General features: G+C 36.9%; 1 protein-coding gene across 4 annotated transcripts in view; it reads right to left on the bottom strand.

Annotated features, from left to right (window-relative positions):
* FSTL5 (follistatin like 5) overlaps positions 1-22,785 on the bottom strand; it is a 254,115-nt gene that overhangs the window by 171,614 nt on the left and 59,716 nt on the right. For all 4 annotated transcript variants that reach the window (XM_068137176.1, XM_068137179.1, XM_068137177.1 and 1 more), the window contains exon 4: positions 2,143-2,391. In XM_068137176.1, coding sequence (XP_067993277.1) covers positions 2,143-2,391 — 249 coding nt within the window. The remainder of the gene's footprint in view (positions 1-2,142; positions 2,392-22,785) is intronic.

Genomic DNA, 22,785 nt, shown 5'->3' with positions numbered 1-22,785 from the left:
TATATGGCACACTGAAGAACTGAAATTAGGTCCATAAATTTAAACATGTTAGTGTTTGCTACTGTCATTTGTTCTATTGGAATACCGCATCAACAAGGTTTAAAAAAGATACTGTGATTAAGACAAGACAGAGGCATTCACATTTTGTTGTTACTACACAAGCCATTCCCTACAAGCCCTAAAAGCTATATTCTAAAAATATAGTTCTCATTTTTTCACTACATCAGAACATGTTGCTTATTTAACGTGCATATATTGTGATGACATACAAATTTTAAGCAGTGTCCGCTTTAGTTTTGAACAAATACAAACTTTACTATTACTTAAAAGTGTATTTCCCATTATACTATTCCCACGCACATCTCCTTGTATCTATGTATCTTAGATGTCCCTCTCCCTTAACTTGTTTTGATGAAGTTGCTGAGTTTAACATCTATGTTGAAGGAGGCAGAGTAGGAAAGGCACCTCACCTTGGAAGTTTTCCCACTTAGCAAGAAACAATTATATGAAGCCCAGTTGTGCAAGTATGGTATTTTTTTCTTTAAGGTCTTGACAAAAGATAACTTGTAGAATTGGCGCCATTTGAACAACCTTATACTAGAATACAACCTTGTAAATTCTGATTAAAAGTTAAGTAATTTAAATTAATATTCCCTACAAAGGTGAGTGTGGTTTAACATGAGCTCTCAATGTGCACTTGCAGCCCGCAAAGCCAATCAGATCCTGGGCTGCATCAGGAGAAGTGTGGCCAGCAGGTCGAGGGAGGTGATCCTCCCCCTCTACTCAGCTCTGGTGAGACCCCACCTGGACTACTGCATCCAGTTCTGGAGCCCCTATTACAAGAGGGATATGGACATGCTGGAATGTGTCCAGAGAAGGGCCACAAGGATGATTAGAGGGCTGGAGCACCTCTCCTATGAGGACAGACTGAAGGAGTTGGGGCTGTTCAATCTGGAGAAGAGAAGGCTCCGAGGTGACCTAATTGTGGCCTTCCAGTATCTGAAGGGGGCCTACAGGAAGGCTGGGGAAGGACTTCTCAGGATCTCAGGTAGTGATAGGACTAAGGGGAATGGAATGAAGCTGGAGGTGGGGAGATTCAAGCTAGATGTGAGGAGGAGGTTCTTCACTATGAGAGTGGTGAAACCCTGGAATGGGTTGTCCAGGGAGGTGGTCGAGGCCCCATCCCTGGAGGTATTTAAGAGCAGGCTGGATGAGGCTCTGTCCAGCCTGATCTAGTGTGGGGTGTCCCTGCCCATGGCAGGGGGTTTGAAACTAGATGATCCTTGTGGTTCCTTCCAACCCTGACTGATACTATGATAATGTTTTAGTAGATGTCTTTCTGTAGCCATGCTATTTATTAATTTATTAGTTGCTATTACCAAGTATACAACTATATCCACAACATATAATAATGTTAACAAAAATAGAACAGTCTTTAAAAAGAATATGAATTAATCCAGGTAAACTTATTCAAAAGAGCCGCATTTCAAATAATTTTCTCCACACTCCCTAAAAGCCACCAGCCTTTTTCAACCAGTAAAAACATGCTGCAAATCTGTCAAAGCATTCATAAAAAAAGCTTAATCAAGGCCTGTATTGGCAGACTTCCAGAACCTTGTACTCAAATTACATAGCAAAGAGCAAGTTCCAATTGCTGATATGCTCACTAGAAGATGCTAAACTTAAAGTCTTGATCTCCCTCAGCATTCAGACTGGCATCTCAGTATTCATAAGATTAAAAAGTAGTTAAATGGACATATTTTCATAAGTATGCAAGTGTCCACACTCAAAGCAAGGAAAACCTATGTAGCCATGAACAAGTTGCTATTTATCAATTTCAACACCAAATACGAACACAAGTCTTGCAGCCTTACAAAACCTCTTCCAAGAGACAACTATTTTAGTCAGGCTAAAAAGAGGTGATTGTCCAGAGCACTGCATACAAATTAAAAAAAAAAAAAAAAAAAAAAAAAAAAAAAAAAAAAACCAATCTGTAAGGTATCTCAGGAGTGAGGTATTTTCTGTATTAACTGATTCATTTATTCACTGTACACTCAGTGCAGCCCCTAGGGAGCTTTAAAGGAACAGCTTGAAAACACAGACATGACAGTAATATTTCAGATACTGTTCAGCTGCACTTACCTTTGAAGAAACAATCTTCATTGTGTACAATGGTGATCTTTTGCTTTTTCAGACAGGCAGCTCTGTGCACTTCACAATGATTTTCATAGAATTCTCCATCTGAACCACAAACAGGCTTGTAATGTGGCTTGCAGTGCTCCATGCATAGACACTCAGCTTGGCCTGTCTCCTCGTTCACAACACAGTGTCTACCCAGAGCACAGTACTTGTTTTCACATGTTCCAAAATGTCCATCTTGACCCATATACCCTAAAAATAAAAAAAAGGGGGGAAGTAGCTCTGAGATGTTAATTATATTTTGTTTAATTGCATGCAAGATACAAAAAAGAACTGCATTGTGTAAACAAAAGTGAGGATATGTCCTTTGTTACATTCTTGACTAATGCTTAACATACACCTACCTGAAATGAAATATCATAGTATAATCATAGTATCACTTCTTTCTACATACATTTTGAAGTTTTCACTGTAAGATTGCCATGCTACTGCAATATAATAGAACACATTCTGTAGAATTTTCATCATAGAATCATAGAATATCTCCAGTTGGAAGAAACCTAAAAGGATTATTGAGTCCGAAATTGTAATCCTCACAGGGCTACCCATAACTAAACCACATGACTAAGAGTGTCATCCAGACACTCTTTGACAGGCAGATAAAACATTCATACATCAAGACTTATACATAATAACAACTAGAGCTCTTAACTAACATGGAGAAAAAAACAAAACCCACAAACCTCTGTAGCTGCACAACAATGGCATTTCATTGAACAGATCATGGTGGAAGAGGAGGGCAGATATATCAAGCAAATGGTGGCTGGAAAGAGCCTATGGTATTTCAATGAGACGAATGGGATTTGGAAAACAAACAGAGCTTTAAGAGGGCTGCAGCAGAGGTATAGGAGTTTCTGCTGAATGCAATTCCCACTTCTTTATGCTCCTAGAACATGGAAGCGTTCAGATTAGGCTAGCAAAGCCATCTGTCCGCTTTCTATTGTACCCATGCTGCTGTCATCATGTAAAGCATTGTGGTCAGTATTAGGTGAAAGGGGAAGCAGACACTAATATTTCCTTAGTATATCCTCAAGGTTCATCTTGGTTGCCATAGAATTAACTATATACAGTAATTTCTTGGTGAGGGAGAGAAAAAAATTGATGAGAAAGCCAACTGCAGAACTGTTAACCACAATTACCCATGCTTCCATTATGTAGGTGTTCTATCACCATCATTGCATTCAAATGTGGAAAAGACACTGCCCTCCACAGCTAACTTCATTTCATTCTCTTGCTGTACACACTTACTCTTCAGAAGAAACAAGAAGATGAACAAGAACTTCCTTGTGATTCTTTATCCTCATAGCCTAGCCAAATGATACTTGGCCACCTCACAAAAAACTGTAAGAACTAACAAATGGCAACGTGTAATTTGGTAGTACTAGATTAATTTTCTGTACTGGAAAGTTAATATGTCAATACCATAGTTTGAGTGACATTGTTTCTACCTTGGGAACATATGTGTTCCATTTCAGTGGCAGAAGCAAATTCTTACCTTTTTCTTCTTATACCAGGTCTGTTAGACCTAAGACAACAGTGCTTTGAATCTTTGCTTTCTCATAGAGCACAAATTTCTACAGACAACTGCACTGCAGAAGGCACACAGCCATGAAATTTGACTCTAATACGACAAATGCTTTTCTTGCTTATTTTATTACAATTTGAGCACAGAGTTCACCTCAGATGTTGTGCATCTGACAACTACACTACAATGATTTTTATACACATGGGATAAAGCAGTATAGACCATGCTGATGGTAGGTTTAGCTGCTCATGCATCAAGCTCACTTGAAATGGAAACATACAAATAAAAAATTTCCCATAAGTTTTAAAAAAATATTACTCTTTGGGCCAAAGTGTCACTGCTCTATATAAGTAATAGAAACTACCTGACAGAAATTAATGTAAATCTGATTTCCTTCTATTACCACTAAACTCAAATTAAGTCTTGCAATATCCAATAGTACTTTACAGTACAGGTCACGTACACCACAGAATTACAGAACTTCTTTGAAGTGATAAATGATTGCAGTGTGAGGCAAACGTCCATAAATCATCATTATTTCTGCTCTCTGAATTGGAAGATAAAGATCTCGATCTGATAAGTGCTCTGAATTATTGAGAGGTGTGTGTTGACTCAAAGATGCACTGTACTGTATATTCCTGTGAAAGCAGAAACTGATTTAAGACTCCACTTGGGACTTCATTTTGGCAATATAATTGAACCTGATTCCTGAATGCAAAATGGCTACTTTTACATGAGGGTGAATGATTTGCACGATATATATTGATAATACTGGAACATGTGAGTGTATAACGATCGTGCATGACAATAATCAAGCAAGATTTTCCCTCTAATGAAAATCTACATTGCTTTGTTATGAAATGTTTTATAAATGCCTTCACTTTACACCACTATTTCAAAATGACACATATATCTCCATGCATCACTGCATATGCAGTCCCTTCTCTTGAAGTCAATAGTAAAATTCTCAGTAACTTCAATAGTGGCAGGATTCTTTCTTCAGACCTAGTCTTTGGCTTAAGTTCAGCAATTCTTAATGCCTTCAGCATCTTTAACAAGCACTGTTCAGTGCTATTTTTAATCTAGGAACTTGCAGATCTTATGTACTTGATTAAAAGAAGCAGCTATTCAGTGTTTCAAGTGGTTTATGGTGCATCAAAAGAAGTGGAAAAAGCGTTCACAAACATAACTGTGATGTAAGTTTGAACTAACAGTGCACCCAATTGTAAAAATGTAAGCAAATCAATAAATATTGGACGGCTACTCTGAAATAAAAAGTAGGGTTAGACACAAGGAATTTTATTTTGTTTTTATATTTGGTGTTTTTTTTTTCAATAAGCTAATAACCCATAAATCTAGGAATTTTAAGACTACCAAGAGAAAACAATGTTATACCTAATGGATACATATGCATGCATCTGATCTTCACCAGTTAAGTCAAAATGGTAACTTTGTTGGGAGGATCAAATCAAATTAGCAAAAGGTGCAGAGCATATGCAGTTGTCTTGGATTTTTTTTCTTTCATGTGAGTAATAAAGCACTAAGTGCTGAAATACTGAGAAAAGGTTTTCCACAGATACTTATGTTTACTCTCTACATTTCTGGAAAATTATTCATAAAAGAAGGGAACAACCACATTTCTTATTCACAGAAGAATAAGCTAGTGAAACAAAGGAACTACCAGATGTTTCAAATCGCCTTATAAATGGACACTTATTAGATGCAGATAAAAAGCAGCAGCATTTTGTTGTCAGAGCTGAAAAAAATGGAAAACGCTCAAAGCACATATGATGACACAATGTCCATAACCTTTTGGTTTACAAAATGCATCATCCTTGAGTAAGTCTTAGATTGGTGCCAAAAATATCTTTGAAATAACAGAGATTATCAGATATGCAAATAGTTTTTGCAATCATAACAAGGTTTAGTTGATACAGGCAAGTAAAGCACAGCTTCATTATTGGTCTGATTGACTATGTTTGTTAGACAGACCTGAGTGTTAGTTTTAACAGGTAAAGGATCTGCAGACCTAATCAAGACTGCAATCCTAATATTGGTAAGTGTTCAGTGTAGTCTTGAATTTCACATGCAGCTGAAATATCTCAGGAAGAACAGTGGGGAGAAATAAAAAAAAAAAATAGGAAAAATAAGATTGATCACCACCTCAAATTAACACAGGTGGGGCATTAACACTGTGCCTGACCTCAGCATGAACTGCATCTGCTCATAAATATTAAAGACCTAGACACTTTCTTAAAGCTGTACAATTTTAACAGCAGTTTTTTGACAAATTTTGAGATCTCTAGCAAGAACAGCTTGTAATTACCCTGATGAACATGACACTAAATGTACATTACTCATTATTCAGCACTCTTGGTATATATAATTCTTCAGTAATTTAGCACGCTTTATATTCTTTGGGAATATTTTGGGTGGGGAAAAAGTGAAGAGTGGATTGCTTGAGAGCAAATACAAATTCTTCATCATTTGTCAATATAATGCTTATGGTAATAAAGTTCCTCCACATAGCTAACAGTATGAATCTCAATACACTAAATATATACAGAATTTTGAATTGTACTTACCAATGTCTTCTTTAAATATGGTATTAGAGTTCCTTATCAAAGCACATAACTTGATTTTAGACTGTAGCATCTTTTTGTTGTGTAAGCCTATGTTGTAACAGGCAATAAAGTTTTAACAACTGAATACTAAGTTATCTGCATTCCAAACTCTGACCATCTTAGCTAAGCTTTTAGACACTTTTAAGGACACTTTCCACAGAGAGCAAGAGCTCATAATTCCCAGGTGTAAAAAATAAAGCAAGAAAGGAGACCAGAATGGCTGAGTCAAGACCTGCTGGTCAAACTAATAGTCAATAAAGAACTGCACAGGCAGGGACAGGTATCTTGGGAAGAGTATAGGGATGCTACCCAGTTGTGTAAGGATGAGGTCAGAAAGGCCATGGCACAGCTGGAGCTGAACCTGGCTTGTCACCTATTAGATTTCTGCAAAGCCCTTGACACAGTCCCTCACAACATCCCCCAGGATGACAACATGAAATTCATAAAGGAAACATACCCCCAGATCTTTAAAACTCACTGTCAAAATCCTAATTTGATCCTAATCCTAATTTTAAAACTAATCCTTTCAAAGTAAGATTAAACTCCAAGGTCTCTCTTGGTCTTTCCCATTAAAAATCCTTTACCAGCTCTTTACATTCAACTCTTTTCCCTCTTTTTTTCCCTTGATTTAGCTAGAAGCTTCAGTTTAAGCACAGGAAGAAAAATAAAATAAAATTCAAATTAATTTGCTGTCAAATACATTTTGAAGTTCTTTGTCTACATGCAATAGTGGAGGCAGAAAAACACAGATGAAGAGGGAGCTATGCGAGAAATGATAGCTGAAAGAGATTAAATCATAGCTTATTTTTTTTTTAACTGCAAAATAACAAAGCTGAGAATAGAAGACCCAACATCAATAGTAAAGTCCAAAGCTCACTCCTCTTAAAAGAAACAAAGAACTACTTGTTTGTCTAATTAAATTTGGTAGAGGAGAAAATGAAATTTAGTATAGTCCTTTAGCAGAAGGAAAATCATTACAGCAGCAATTCACAGCCATATTAAGTTGAATACAGCAACTGTGGACAAAATAGAGAAATGCCACCTGGAACAGATCCCCATTCATAAAGGTGGAAGAAGAATTTTTCTGAGGACGAGTTCAACAGCACATCCAACAAAGATGAACAAGTCTGAGGGACTCTGCTGCCTTGTACTGTTAGGATGTAACCTTTTAATGCTAAGATGAGATGGAAACTGAAAGAACTTGAAAAGACAACTACTATATAGGCACCAAAATGTGTGACACCACTCTAATTAACCACAATTAAATGCCTGCACATACTCAATTACAAAAGCAAACAAAACAAACAAAATAAAACCCAAAACAACAACAAAATAAAAACCCCACCCAAGCAACCAACAACAAAATTAGTGACTAAAATGTATGATTTTTAAAAACACAAAGCTGAACTGAAACTATAGAGTTTAAGACAAAAATTTCAGATATAAGCTACTACAAGTTTTATTTAAAACAGTATTTTGTATCTTCTTAAAATTTCAGGGGCAGATATAAACTTTTATTAGAATATTGTTCTTTCTCCCAGATGGCTTTCAAGAGCAGAAGTGCAAACTTGATTTGAAGAGTGAGGTATTCTAATTCCCAGACCAGAAAGAGCTTAACAGCTCTGTTAAGCAATTCCTTATAGTGTACTCTTATCCATAACTCTGAAGGCTGTAGCTGTCACTGAAAACAACTCCTTGGACTTTTTCTTAAAGATACAGGCAGAACAGGAATTCGTATCAGCAGTGCTAGTGGTGTAAAGATAGAAGAGTGGAAAGATTAAAACAAAAGCAAGCACCAGATCTGCAAAGGGGCAGGATGAGCACCTGCAGCTCACTGCTCTCAGTGGTAGCCACTTTCAGCTCACATCCCTCAGTCCCACTTCCACCTGCAAGAGGGACAGCAAATTGTACACATAGCTGATCTTTAGTTTAGTGAGCCAGCACCAACCAAGTAAGCCATGGTACTTTATGCAAGACTTTACTTTGCCTCTGGATACAATGATTTTTTTGGCTGTACTTCCCTCTCCTCTCTTCTTCCCTGCCCAACCCCCCCACTCCTCCACCTCCCATCCTCTTTTTAAAGGGACTGGAAGTACAGCAAGGTTTTGTACCTCAGAATATGACTGAAATCTTCTGGTGAACTCAGCTTTTTTAGTGAGGACTGATTAACAGAAATAAACACAGACATTGCAACTGCTCTTTTTTTTTGAAACACAAACAAAATTTCTCTGAAAAGTGATGCTCAATATACTTAAGAGAAGTAATGTCTCATGTGTTCAAATAAAGTTACTTTCTTATTCTTCTGTAAAGGTAAATTTGGAATAAAATAGGAGAAAGTGTCACAGTTCTAAAGGAATAAATATACAAAACTAGACTGAGTATAAGGAGAAGGAAAATCCTGTAATATCAAGATTTTTATGTGCAGCATACCCAGCTATATATTGGAATCTCCCAAAAGAGTGTATTTGTTGGTCAGGAGCACTGTGCAGCTATCTTGAGCAAGCTTTATAGAATTTAATTTCCCCAGAAAAGAGAAAAATCAAATCATTCCCCTTCTGCTTGGATCAAATTGAAAACAGGAAACAAAAACACAAGAAAAACCAAGAAAGTACAATCGTAACTAGCACTACACAAAAACATCACCTGCTTATTACGCAGAATCTTTCCTCACCTTTCAGAGGCTTGACATGCTCATTTAGCTGATCATTTCTGAGCTTTCATGCCACTGCCCTTGGGTTCTCTCCCTCCCTTTTTGTTCTCTCATCCAAACAAGGTCCAGTGATCGCCACAGGTTTTCCCACCCCACACCAGGAGGCTCAGCAGCTGCTCAGCTGTCTCTTCATGAAATTGAGAAGATTTTCTGTGGATTCCTGCCTCTACAACCTCCTAGCTCACTGACAGGGTTATTAAGCATCTGCTTTGGTACCAGAGCATAACAAATAACTCCATTGCACAGCCTTTCCTCCAGAGCAGTGCCTTGTTCAAATCTCTGCCTGACCCAAAATCAGTTTCACCAGCAAAGTGCTGCTGGATAATGCACTGGCCCTGTGCCCAGGGCACAGACAGATAGGTCTTGTGTGCAATCTTATAGTCCAGGGATCTGCAGATACCCTCAGGTGAAGTTTCTGTCCTGGCTAGGACTGTTTATATGCTGATGGAAACCAAGTGCTACCCAAAGTCTCTTTCACTGCTAGGAGATGATCTTCTGGCACTATCCTAAACATTGGAAAAATCTTCATCGATCACTCTCCTTACATTTCACCAGTGAAATTGGTAAAACTGCTTTTTGCCTTATACAGAATGGAAAACACACACAGCTGAATAGATCTGAAATATGAGCATTGCCAGGTCTACCTGTAAATGCAGACTAATGACCTTTAAGCAGTCACAAGCCAGCAATCCACTACTTTTCAGTGAAATTCTCAGTTATACCTTTCTTACGTTTTTCTCACATTTTATCTTTGTCTTTTGAAAATTGTTTAATATTTGTTTAATGTCAAACCAGAGGCAAATAGTGCAGGCTCTAAAACAAAGTTGGAATTGACACATTTGCCTCATCACAGAGCTTTATTCAAATGGTTCACTGCTTTTCAGTTGCAGTGCAGCAGGCAGTCCTCTATTCAGCCAAATGTGTTACCCAATGTCACCAAGGGCAGGAAGTGTGCGTCACAGCAACAGCAGTTTTGAAAAGGTCATACTTTGGACAACCTTCCACACATTGTAATATAGCTTGCTGAAAATCACAAGGGGTTAGCTTAGTTCTCAGTCAGACAGAACATCCTGAGTATTGCTCACTTGTTACTTAAAAACAAATTTGATTACTTTCAGCACCAATGATCAAAATAAGCAAAATTTTCAGTTAAATTGTTGACTGGATTTTCCCTTTTACTTAATTGAAAATTAGAGAGGCTGTTAGGATTTGGTCTCAAGAACAAAGCTAATAACTACTGTATCATGCAATAATAATACTAACTGCTCCTCTGTGGTAACTTTTCACATGAGGAACAGATTTATCAATTTTGAGTTAATAGTATAGTAAAAGACTATGGTTTTCTTCACAGGTATATGTGGCTTTCTGTGCAATTAAATATGCTACTATATGAAACAATGTTAGAAATGTTAAAGTTATCCCCTGATCAAGTAGCTGGCACTAAAAAGGTCATACAGTTATACATGGTACAAGATATTATACAATATTAACACTGTTTATTGCAGTTTTTTACTTCAAAGCCCTTCCTGCAGAGAACAGTTGTGATGGCTCTCTGCTACCTTCTGCAGAGACCTTAACTAGAAAAAGCAGCATAGACGCTGAGCAGCGTTTAAACCATATGGTTGAAGTGCAGTATTATTACTGTTCATGAATTGCTAAAAAAAGAAAAGACAACTGTTTTCAGTTTTACTGAATAATAACACGTGCTTCTAGTAAATTTGACTTTGTTCATTTTTCTTTGTCACTAAGGAGTTGTGGTACGTTGACCCTCCATGGAAGGTAAGAGCTCATCCAATCATTTACTCACTCCCACCAAGAATTCAGAAGGAATTCAATAAGGAATTCATCCACTAATTTCTATTGGCAAGAACACACCCAACCACCTCCTGAAAACAAGCACACATAACAGGGTCATGCTTTTACCACCAATGCTACACGCACACACACACACACACTTCCTCTTCCATTTTCTCAGCAGAACATCATATGGTATGGGATATTCCTTTGGTCATTTCAGATCAGTTGTCCTGGCTGTATCCAGTTTCAACTTATTGCTCTGAGAGGAGCAGAGTGGGAAAAAGAAAAGGCCTTAATGTCACCGAAGCACTGTATACAAAAAGAGGACAGTTAAAAAAATATTTTTATCAAATCCAGGTTATTAGGTAATGGGAAATTCAAACATGATTAAAATAAATTTAGTCTATTGGAGGCTAGATTTGGGGAATAACCTCATGACTTTAAGCTGCTGAAGCTGTAATACTCCTTTGAAGAGAATGTAAAATCCAGAAATCTTTGATCAAATAACTACTCAGGTTCCAGGTCTTCAGTATTTTCAGCTTCTGTTAGCAAGTTATTATGAAGTGATTAGTTTTTTCCATGTTGCCCAAAAGACTAGCTTTTAGGCAATAACTCTACCTCGGCAAATGTTTTGGCATATTTTCCCAATATATCCTGTTTTCAGAAGCACATATTTCTCTGTGGAAACAAGAACTGGAAAGCTCTCTTCTTTAGAGAAGTAATATATTATAATGCTCCATACATCATACATCTGAGATAGGAATACTGAGGAAGTGACTCAAACCTGTTGCTATCCCAGCCTTCCTGGTGATCCATGGTCCCAAAATCTAAACTCAAAGAACGTGTTCATATTCTAGATAAACCACAAAACAGTATTCAGACTAGGCCTACACCATACTTAAGTAGAAAGCTCAGATTGAACTGGTGAATACTGACTAGGGTACTGGAGTCATCTATGGCCATGGAGAATATGAATTTATAGATCTGCATCACAAGATGCACTCAGGAGGCAGCGTTGAGTAGGGTAGTTTTAATTTTACTAGTGTACGAGCATTAAATATTGATGAAGGGTCAGCCTACGGTAAAGTGATCCAGTATATAGCCTTTTTGCCTGGAGTTTTTGCTTTGTATTGGCTTGCATTTATCTTAATCTTGATAATTGATTAGCAGTTTGTATTCTTTAAATCAACATTACATTTATTTGGATCTGCATTGCAGATAATCTCTTGCCATCATCTAGGAAGAGTTGGGGTGTTCTGGACAACTCTACCTGCTATGAGCACTCCTATGACTTCCTGACCTAAAGCATTATCTTAAACAACACCTAACAACTGTAAAGATTTACCAGGTATAATAAAAGCTCCTAAGTTCATGTTCTTATTTTGTGCTAGCAACTAGGTACTAATGAATGAAAAGCTGCATTTTGTGCCTCTGAGGGCCTTTCTTTACCTGTTTTTCCAGGCTGAACCTGTTCTGATGTTAAAGAAAAAGAATCAAATATTCGATCAAACATCAACACCTTATAAAATTGCATTCTCTCTTTCCTCTCATTACTCCTATGTTGTCAATAACTATGACACAAAAACAAAATAAAGACTGAAAACAATTTTGGAGAAAAAATCATCTAAAAAGTTTTTCCTGGGTAAAAATGTCAGATAAAGCTAAAAAAAATTTTTTTAAATCATTTTTAAAGCCTTGAATGTTTAATATTCACAAAGCTTAATATAGTCATGTTGGCTGGACAAAGGCACAATAATTATTAACTTTTAAATGGTAGAATATTAAAAAATATTTCTGTTAGCAGATACAGTGCTGCTCACTACACATCACAGTCTATTTTTTCCATGCATAATCTCAACATTTATATGGCCATTTAAAAAAATAAATAAATCTATCTTTGTGCTTAGGCTTTGGTAGAGTACATACAACTAGAAGATAATTGTGTATGTAGTGTTATGCAGAATATTCAAAGCACATAGGTATGAATCACAATATTCAAAATAATTGAGCAGTGTTTAGCGTACCATCTGAATTGTGTTGGTACCGTTTGATTCCTGCAGCTAAGACAGAAAGCACACCAAGTGCCAATGATTATACTTGGCAGAATTTCAGGGGCTGAGTTCTGTTTGATCTGTCTGGGGCTTCTGTTTTTTCCTCCCTATAAATGGACTATTAATCATTTCAGTTTAGAATTTTCTTAACTTCAAGACAGTAAAAATGAGAAGTCATGTGTGGTGGGTTGAAATGCCCCCCAACATAAAATTGCCAGACCAGCTCAGTTCAAAGCAAATGAAGCTGTCTTTACAAGCAAAACTACAATCTAGAAATATGGAATGCAATGAGTATATACAAAATACACAATATTTACAATTTATAAACAGCACAAGAAGCCCCCTGGACAAGACCAGGAGACTACCAACAGCTTCCCCCTCCCTGCTCCCCTCTCCCCTGCACATGGGACAAGAGAAGAAAGGAGAAAAGAGTAAAGAGTCGCTTGTTAGTACTCAACCACAACTAGAATGCATTCAAGGACAGCAAAGCCAGCAGAAGCCAGTAGCTGTTAGAGCAAAGAAAGCAGAAAAGAGGGAGAGTTTGTTCATACATACTAACTTTATGTTAGTAGTCAGACCAGTGGGATTATTTAGACCTTATCATTATTTTCCTTTTTACATCCAATAGTAACTTATTTACATTCTACTACTTTCTGTTCAAGATTTGTGGAAAATTTACTAGGTGCAGACTAAAACTATCACATCATGGTGTGTCTTTTTTGTGCCTAGATCAGTTTCTGTTTACTGAAATCAAGAAAATGTCATTTTACAGTACCGTTATTAATAGAGAGCTCATGAATGACCCTTGCTAGATTTCTGGATCTACACTGATCTGAAAGTAGAGGGAGTGAGCTGCATTCTTGATTAATTTCATAGATGGTGAATAGCAGATTTTTAAAAATAGTATTAAGAATGAGCTAAGTTCATACTGAACACATATAAATACATATGCAAATAACAAATTGTTATTTTTTTAGTACTGTATTTTAATAAAGGAAAAATCAATTTTGACAGTTGCTCAGTGTTTAGTGCTTTTGACCACAAAATAACATGCAATCTCATAACAGTATTAACAGATTCTTTTTTTAAGGTGAAACACCTCACAAGAAACAGCACCTGAAATTTTTTTCCCAATTATCAATTCAGTGGCTAGAATAATCTAATGATCAATAGCAAAAGTCATACTCCTATTTCTCACTTCTAAATTTACCTCAAAATAATTATGGATACCTTAAATTTATTTGCTTTATTCTGATTTGTCGGATGGAGGAACTATCTTCACTGCAGTTGAGGCTTCTATGGGGATAGCTTAAAAAAAGTAGTCAGTATAATGCTTAGAAAAATCACTTTGTCATGAATGAACTTGAATTTGATGGAAGATATGAACACAGGAAAAAAACACCTTAAATATGTGACTTTTAGCTCCAAATACATAAAACACAGGAACAGTAAAACTGGGTCATTTTGTTTATTTGGTTCAGCCCAAGCATATAGAATAACACGTGTGTTATGAGCTTCAATGTGTTAATCTACACATTCACCATGACTTGCTTTCAATAACAAGTTATTTTAAATTTTTTCCAGTGTCAAAATCCTACTGAACTCTACATTTTGGCTTGTGATATTCAGAGGTTCTGGGTTTATTTGAATTAAGCATTCAGTGGTCATGTGAAAAATAATTCAACTTCATATTACTTTAAGAAAATGAGAACACTAAATAAAACAAGTGTTTTGCCCAAAAGAATAAAACACAGAAGCCTTCTGTTGAACTACAGACTATCCTCTTCAGTACCAAACCCCAAAATTTAATTTTGCAATGTAGAGACATGCAAGGGTGTGTGTATTGGTTTATTACTTTTCCAGAAGAGCCTTATTTTATATGGTTATATTTCTGACCTGTCCTAAGTTTGCTAATATTTTCCAAGAGAATCCAATTTTGTGCTAATTCAGTGAGGTGGAAATTCTGAGTCTCGAACAGCCTGAGTTTCTATTCCAGGTAGAAAAAAGTAATCATAATATACTTGGAGAATAGCAGTAGAAATTGGTTCTTGAGATTATGAAATTTTGTGAGCAAGATGAATTCCCTCAAGTGAGACAAGACTATCATTTCTACATTCCCCCTAGAATAAGAGGAACCTTAGAAAAATCAAGAGTTATCTAGAAAACCTTCAGTATTTATTTTTTCCATTGCTGTTGAAGCATTCTGAAACAATCTAATTGAAAATGTTGCTTTCCTGTGGTCAATGCAAAAAAAACCCAAAAAAAAACAACAAACCAAAACCAACACAACAAAGAAGAAACATGAAATGTTGCAAGTATGTGAACAAATGAGAGGAAATAGTAAGGTCTATAAATCCCAAGCTGAAGTAGAAAGCAGTAGAACACCCACAATCCAGAGGCCAGGATGAATCAAGTGTTAAATACAACTATGACATTAAATGCAATGAAATTTGCTGTAAAGTGAAACCTAGTCTTAAAAATTACAGTATTACAAGTATGCATGAAATACCACATAATTCATCTCACATAACAACTGATAAAATCAACTCAAATAGCATTAAAAACTACATTTATTTTAATTCTAATGCTAAGAAAGTCTTTTAAAAATAAGCATCAACAAAACCTGTGGATGAACTGAAAAATGCATTTTATGAGTAAGCCCAGCAACAGCTATCACTAGGCAAATAACCCTATAACCCTGTACTAGTATACATACCCAACTATCTCATAAACTGTGAGTTCTAAGCTATTACACAACTGAATTTAGTAAATACTGAGATGCACTACTATATTTTCAGTACAAAAAATATAGTAATGAAGGTAACTCTGAAGAATGAAAAACCAAATAAGAAAGCAAGATGTGAGATAATAAGAGCTGTTATTGACAGCTGTTTGTCAAGGACACTACAATATCACTTACATATCTTGTGTGTAAACAGGCATGCATGAAGAACAAAGGACGGTTGTGTTCTTCTCTGTGAGAGAGAGGTGTTATCTTGGAACTCTTTGATTGCTTTCCCTAACACTGCTGTTCTTTCTGGAAAGTAAAATGGAAGTGAAGCAGAGTAAAAAACAAATACACACGCGCACACACACACACAACCATCATGCGCAGTAAAAAACAAATCTCTTCTACTCCTGGGATTCTCAGGCTGCAGCTCTTTGTGGGGAAAAAAAAAATGTTCCAGTCAAGCATTTCCTGTTCCTTCCCTCCAAAAAGCTTCTTTTCTTTCTTTTATCTCCTCCTTTGTTCCAATGAGAGCAAGTAAACTTCCCTCTTTCTGAGGATCTCAATTTGCAAACATCTACACCTTTTTGCTTAGTCAAACTTATTTAACATGAGTAGCTGTGTCAGGCAGCTCTTTTAGTCTGTACTAATTTGTTCTTTAAACACTCCATTATAAAACATTATTAACATGGTCAAGCTGCAATCTACAGCTCTGTTACTTTTTTAAGTAGAGTATTTTAAAAGGATCAAAAGTTAAAACTACAAAACAACTGCTGTCAACAACTGACCCTAGTTAAAGAAAATACTGACCATCAAATAGTGAGCTGCCTTTTTTTCTAAGACCTTAGGCAACTGTCAAGACAGAGAACACAAAGATCCCCTTCAAGAATATAGTGAGCAGAGCTTGCATAAACAAGGATCCTTGTTACTAAAAAAGGGACAAAAATATGGGGAGAAGGTGGCATTGCTCATATACTCTCTTATGTGACATACCAGGACTGTGGAAAAGGAGGGTGCACTGTCTACTGCATGTCTTCTGCTGCAGACCCAGCCTACTTTCACGTATAGCATTGAAACTTTGATTTAAAAAGAACAATATTGTAATTGAATCATCATTTTGAAACACAAATGGACTCCTGGGCATATCAAAGGGCACTTCAAACAAATCTAGTACTTCTGTCATTAAATAGATGATTTAAAGTATTTTCAAAATTTTGATTAAACAGTCCTGAAGTCCAGCACTTTGTGCTTGGATATAAAATGCTGCTGTATACTTGTAATGTAACAAAGCTAGCAAATAAGTTTAATTGCTATTTTATCATTGAAAAAAAGAAAAACACAGTAATACAGAATTTCTACTTGTTCACAGTAGGGTCCACTCCTCATTGTTAAATAAAGGTCTTGTCAATACTTGACATATTCACCTAGGTTCTTCTTTAAACCCAACTCTTTGTCCAGTTCTGCCCCCCTCAAGAAGGTCATTGAGACTCTTGAACGTGTCCAGAGAAGGGCAACAAGGCTGGTGAGAGGCCTTGAGCATAAGCCCTATGAGGAGAGGCTGAGGGAGCTGGGATTGTTTAGCCTGGAGAAGAGGAGGCTCAGGGGAGACCTCGTTGCTCTCTACAACTACCTGAAGGGAGGTTGTAGCTAGGAGGGGGTTGGTCTCTTCTCCCAGTCAATCAGCACCAGAACAAGGGGACACAGTCTCAAGCTGCACCAGGGGAAGTTTAGGCTCGAGATGAGGAGAAAGTTCTTCACAGAGAGCATTGTTAGCATTTGGAATGTTCTACCCAGGGAGGTGGTTGAGTCACCATCCCCAGAGATGTTCAAGAGGGCAATGGACGTGGCACTTGGTGCCATGGTTTAGTAGTCATGAGGTCTGTGGTGACAGGTTGGACTTGATGAACTTTGAGGTCTTTTCCAACTTTATTGATTCTATGATTTTCATTAGTTGGCGTATTTGTCAGGCAAATCCAGTCTTGAAGTAATAGTGTTTTTTTGTTGCCTTCAAGAGAGTAATATGCCACAAGGTTTTATTTGAAGACTGAAACCAAAGTAAATTCATTGCAAATTATGTAGCAGGTATTGTTATGGGCCTAGATTCTTTTGCCATGATCTATCATACACGGTAGCTAGCCCTATGCCTAATTATGTACGCAAGAGGTTAATTATAGAATAATTACTAATACAGTAAGCATCTATTAAACATGTAAAAATGAGAAGAGGAAACTGGCTTAACAGAAAATAATCTCAAAAGGTGTGGAAGAATTCAATATGTTATTTAAAAAGGCTAAAGTACATCTTTCAATTTCAAAGATAAATGTTTGATTAGAGAAAGTTGACCTGTCAGGTAAATACCATGCTACTGTACTACAGTTGTTCTCATACTGTGCTTATTAGGATTCTTATCAATCTAGTCTAATATATTGAGTGTGATTCCACAAAATCAAAACTGAACTTGCACTGAAGAAATATGATGCACTTAACACCATGAAGGAATACTCAAAACTCTGAGTTCAAATATCAGTTCTTACTTTTCATAGGATTCTGATAGAGAAGTACTGGAAAAAGTATGACGGACTTTAACGCTTTTGTTAAGTACTTTATAAAAGCAAAAATAACCTAACTAAAAAGGAATAAAACATCCTGATGAATAAATAAGTATAAACACAATTTTATGTTAGAGCACTTTAGCTTCACATTTTCAACTCGTACGTTTTCCAACATGTAATAAAATTACATAATAGACTGAAAGTCATCTCAGTTGCTTTGCTACTATTCACAGTATCACAGTATAACTAAGTTTGGAAGAGACCTCGAGGATCATTGAGTCCAACCTATAAACACAGACCCCATGACTAGACCATGGCACCAAGTGCCACGTCCAATCCCCTCTTGAACGCCTCTAGGGACGGTGACTCCACCACCTCCCTGGGCAGCACATTCCAATGACAAATGACTTGCTTGGTGAAGAACTTTCTCCTCAACTCGAGTCTAAACCTCCCCTGGCACAGCTTGAGACTGAGTCCCCTTGTTCTGGTGCTGGTTGCCTGGGAGAAGAGACCAACCCCTTCCCGGCTACAACTACCTTTCAGGTAGTTGTAGAGGGCAATGAGGTCTCCCTTGAGCCTTCTCTTCTCCAGGCTAAACAATCCCAGCTCCCTCAGCCTCCCCTCATAGGGCTTGTGTTCAAGGCCTCTCACCAGCCTTGTTGCCCTTCTCTCGACACGTTCAAGTGTACTTCAGGGTAGAGAGTTTAAAATGCACTAGTAAGCATTTGGATGCTAAGGATACTGAGAGAATAGCAGTCATATTGAATGAAGCTCACTGAAAAACCCTGGTTTTGCCAGAATTGCTTAATGTTTTTCAGTTATATACATTTTTGTTAGAAAATATAAATGTGCATTAAAAAAAATCCCCGAAGGAAGACATTCACTTGCAAAAAGTGACCAGGTAAATGGGTTTAGACTGTAACAGATAGTACTCTGATTTTTGCTAAGGTCTCACGATACTAAAGCAGCTAACATTTAAAATATTTGAAGGCAATAGGATTTACTGAGTATAAAAAGCCCCCCTGCTCTGAACATATTACAATAAACTTTGAGAAGTCTCAATTCACACTTACCATGGAATTTTGATTTATTTCTGAAACAAAAAAAAAAAAACCTTGCACCTTCAGTTGAAAATGTGTCCAAGCTTGAGTGTATTTTTGATTTTCCCCATACTGAGAAAGTTTTCTCCCAGTATCTCTGAAATAGTGGAGTCAGTTTCTGTACTGAAAAGCAATTCCTGTTCCCTTCACAGCTTGCTTTCCCTTAATACTATTCACCATAATGGCACTCAGTAGTATAAAGCTTCTTTATAGAGAGTACACCTAGGGTTAAGCTTTAACTGTATAAAATAACACAGTACAGAAATCATAATATGTTCAGTGACCTCATCTCTTCCATCCTCTTGCGGTGAAATGAGTATTCTTTCTAGTGTCATTTCAGAAAATGAAAATGATGAATACTGCTCATTCTGTACTAATACACACGCACATCTCTTCTCTGCTGTCACTTGTTATACTTTAGGAGTAAAGGAACAAAATTCTGTTCTAAAGTCCAGAACGTAGTACTTTTGTTTTTCCCTGCATTTTTACTCTTCCAGCCTTATATTATCACATATTCTGAATGTTCCCTGCTGTTCCCCCCAAGTTAAGCTCATTTAAAACTGGGGGAGGGGAGGGGGGTGGAATCCTCCCCTAGCCCAAGACAATTTTTATATTAATTTCTTGAATTCTAGTAAAGGCGAGGAGGAATCTTAATGATCTAATTCTCCCACAAAATACTGCACCACGGTAGCTGTCACTGCACAGAAGTGCTCATACAAAATACCTGTTAACACCACAGAAGAATACAGATTCTTCATAAACAATATGGTGTTATTACAATTGCACCATATGCAGACTGATACTGGATGACTTTTTATAAAGTCTGTTTACAATACTAAAACTTCATTTAATATGAATCAGCCAGAAGGCATCATTAAGCCATGTTAATACTAAGTTCTTTGAACACTCACTAGACATTCATTTGGTCATTACAGTAACACAAAGCAGTTCACAACACGTTGTGTAATCAACAGCAAACTGCCCATGCAGGCCACCCATTCCTCAGGGGTAAATGTGGAAGCCAGAGAGGAAACATAGGCATGTTGGCTAATGGCTAGTTTGAAGCAGGCGTTCGAAGCACACATGAATTAGCTCTGAGATATGTGAATAAAAATAAGCATGAAGGTCCACATAGTTGCTTCTGTTTAAATCCTGAATATTAACTACATGTAGTGGTGTGATGCTTTAGCCCACATGCACCAACAATAATGCACAGCTAACCCAGGCAGAGAAGCAAATGAAGGCTGTATTTTACAAGCAATAATGAAATGCAATGAATATATACAAAATATACAGTATTTACAGTATTATACAAGAATTTACAGGAAAGAACACAACACAGATCCTCCCTCACAGGAAAATCCCACCTTGGGTTCCCCCCAAACCTCTCTCCCCCTCCTTCCCTTTCCCTAGTAATTAATTAGGCAAAAAAAGGAGAAAAAGAGAGAAAAGAATATTAAGGGAAATTCATTAGCTCAAAGCAGTTGTTAAAAAGTTAGTTTCTCTTATCAGTTTCAGTCCAGGGTCAGTTGCATGCACTCTGGCCAAGAAAGGAAAAGTCAGACAGACTGAAGCTGGAGTGAGAGAAAATAATGTGAGAGATATTTGCTATGGTACATTTCACATCTGACCAATGAAATTTGTTTAGAATTAATCTTTGTTTTCCTTTTTACACCCAAACATTCAGGTAGACAATTCTGCAGCTATCCTTTCTTAAAGGCACAGCCTAAACTGTCACACTACACTCAGTCCTCTTTGCAAAGACGTTTATGATCCAGTCTGCATTTTCCATCTCTTTTATGAACTAACACTGTTTCCTCATGAGAAAATTAAAATAATTTGGTAATATCCAGTAAAACTTAAAAATAAAAGATATAGATTGTTCTGTGAGCCATCAGCTAATAAAACTTGGTTTCTCACAAGTGCTTGTCCTCTCTCAACTCTGCCTTTTCTCTTTACTTGCCCTTGTACCCAAAGTTTTGCATCCTTAACAACAAATCCAGGTCTCCTATAATGTTCTATCACATAACAAGCAGAATACACAGTAATTAAACCAAATTACATGTCAATATGTATATGGTGGTTGGCCTGCCATTATTCATTGTCCTTTCCTCTCTGCAAGATACTAATCAATCAGGTCAAAACTATGTCTCAGACAAAAACTTCTCTTTCAAAATTGACTCAATCTGATCAAAAGGCTTAGTGAGTTATTACAAGATGATTGACAGGAAAAAACCCCAAAACTGAACAATTTGTACTCACTAGGAAGCAGCTAATTTACTTTTGGACAGAGCTAATCATTAGGGTAAAGTCCAACCTATCCACAGGACAATCCAAGTGCTTTGGTGTAACCTGTTAGTAATACAGTAGAAGAACATGAACAGTCCATGTTCTAAACACTGACCAAAAAAATTTGAAGCCAGGAATTGCAGAGAGGCTAAATTCACCTTTCAGTACTTAAGGTAGATTACATTTTTTAAAGCATCATTTGTGAAATCAACCACCAAAAAATTCATTATCGCTGAAAGCCTGAAATCTTGTCCATCTGATTTTCAGTTCTCAGCATACCAACATAAAAACTCTCCCAATATTTGTAGTTTCTTCTCAGGGTTAAAGGCTTTCTTTTTCACCAGGTGTATCTCTGCTCTATAATCACAGTGGAATTGACAATCCCAGTTGCTTACAGACCACAGAAGCAAATCCTTTTAACAGGGTAAATGGCAGAACATAGGAAGGTTTCAGTTAAAATATCACCTCAGAGAGGGTAAAGAATGTAAGTCTCCCTCTGTGTCTCACCATTTGTCTTTTCAAATTCTCTTTGTAGCAGAGCCTAGAAAATTTGGTAGCAGCCAGACTTTTCATAGTACTGCCTGTAGTTGTGGGATGCATAAGACCACAATGTATACTATCATCAACACTACAGTAGTGGTGTTACTGAGGAATATTCTCTCTTTTTGTTTCCAATAATCACACATTCTTGCTGAAGAGTAACTTGCAGCTACTACTCCAAAGGCTCAGTAGAAATCAGAATATTTCCAGTGTTAGGTCACACCTTCTGATTAATAATGCTTTAACAAGAAATACTAAACTCACACTGTATGTTGGAGACTCATCTAAAGAAATCCCCGTGTGTATTAGGCAAGCTCCCGTTTTCAAGCTTTGGGGACTTCTACAGAAACATAAATATTTCCTGAAGTAAGAAGATAATGTGGAAAGAAAATTTGACTGCTTCTGTGGCTTTATCTCATTTAGTATTAAACATATGTACTTTTAATGATATAGCTTACTTGCATTTGCACCATGTTTAACTCAGGAAAAAATAATCCAAAGAGAATACTTTTATAAACAAAAAAAAAAAAACCACCAGCATCAATACTCAAGGAATATACCTACCAAAGAATTTTTTCTATGGAGAGTATAGGTAGGTGGGGGATGGAAGGGAAGTGACTGGTAGCATAGCAGATATAGCATAAAATCCCTATTAACTACAAAATACGGC

The sequence above is a fragment of the Melanerpes formicivorus genome, unplaced genomic scaffold, assembly GCF_026170545.1.
Source record: "Melanerpes formicivorus ecotype bairdi unplaced genomic scaffold, bMelFor1.0.p_v2 SCAF_4, whole genome shotgun sequence".
Lineage (NCBI taxonomy): Eukaryota > Metazoa > Chordata > Aves > Piciformes > Picidae > Melanerpes > Melanerpes formicivorus.
Note: the sequence above shows the minus strand (reverse complement) of the source record. Positions and strands in the feature narration are given on the sequence as shown.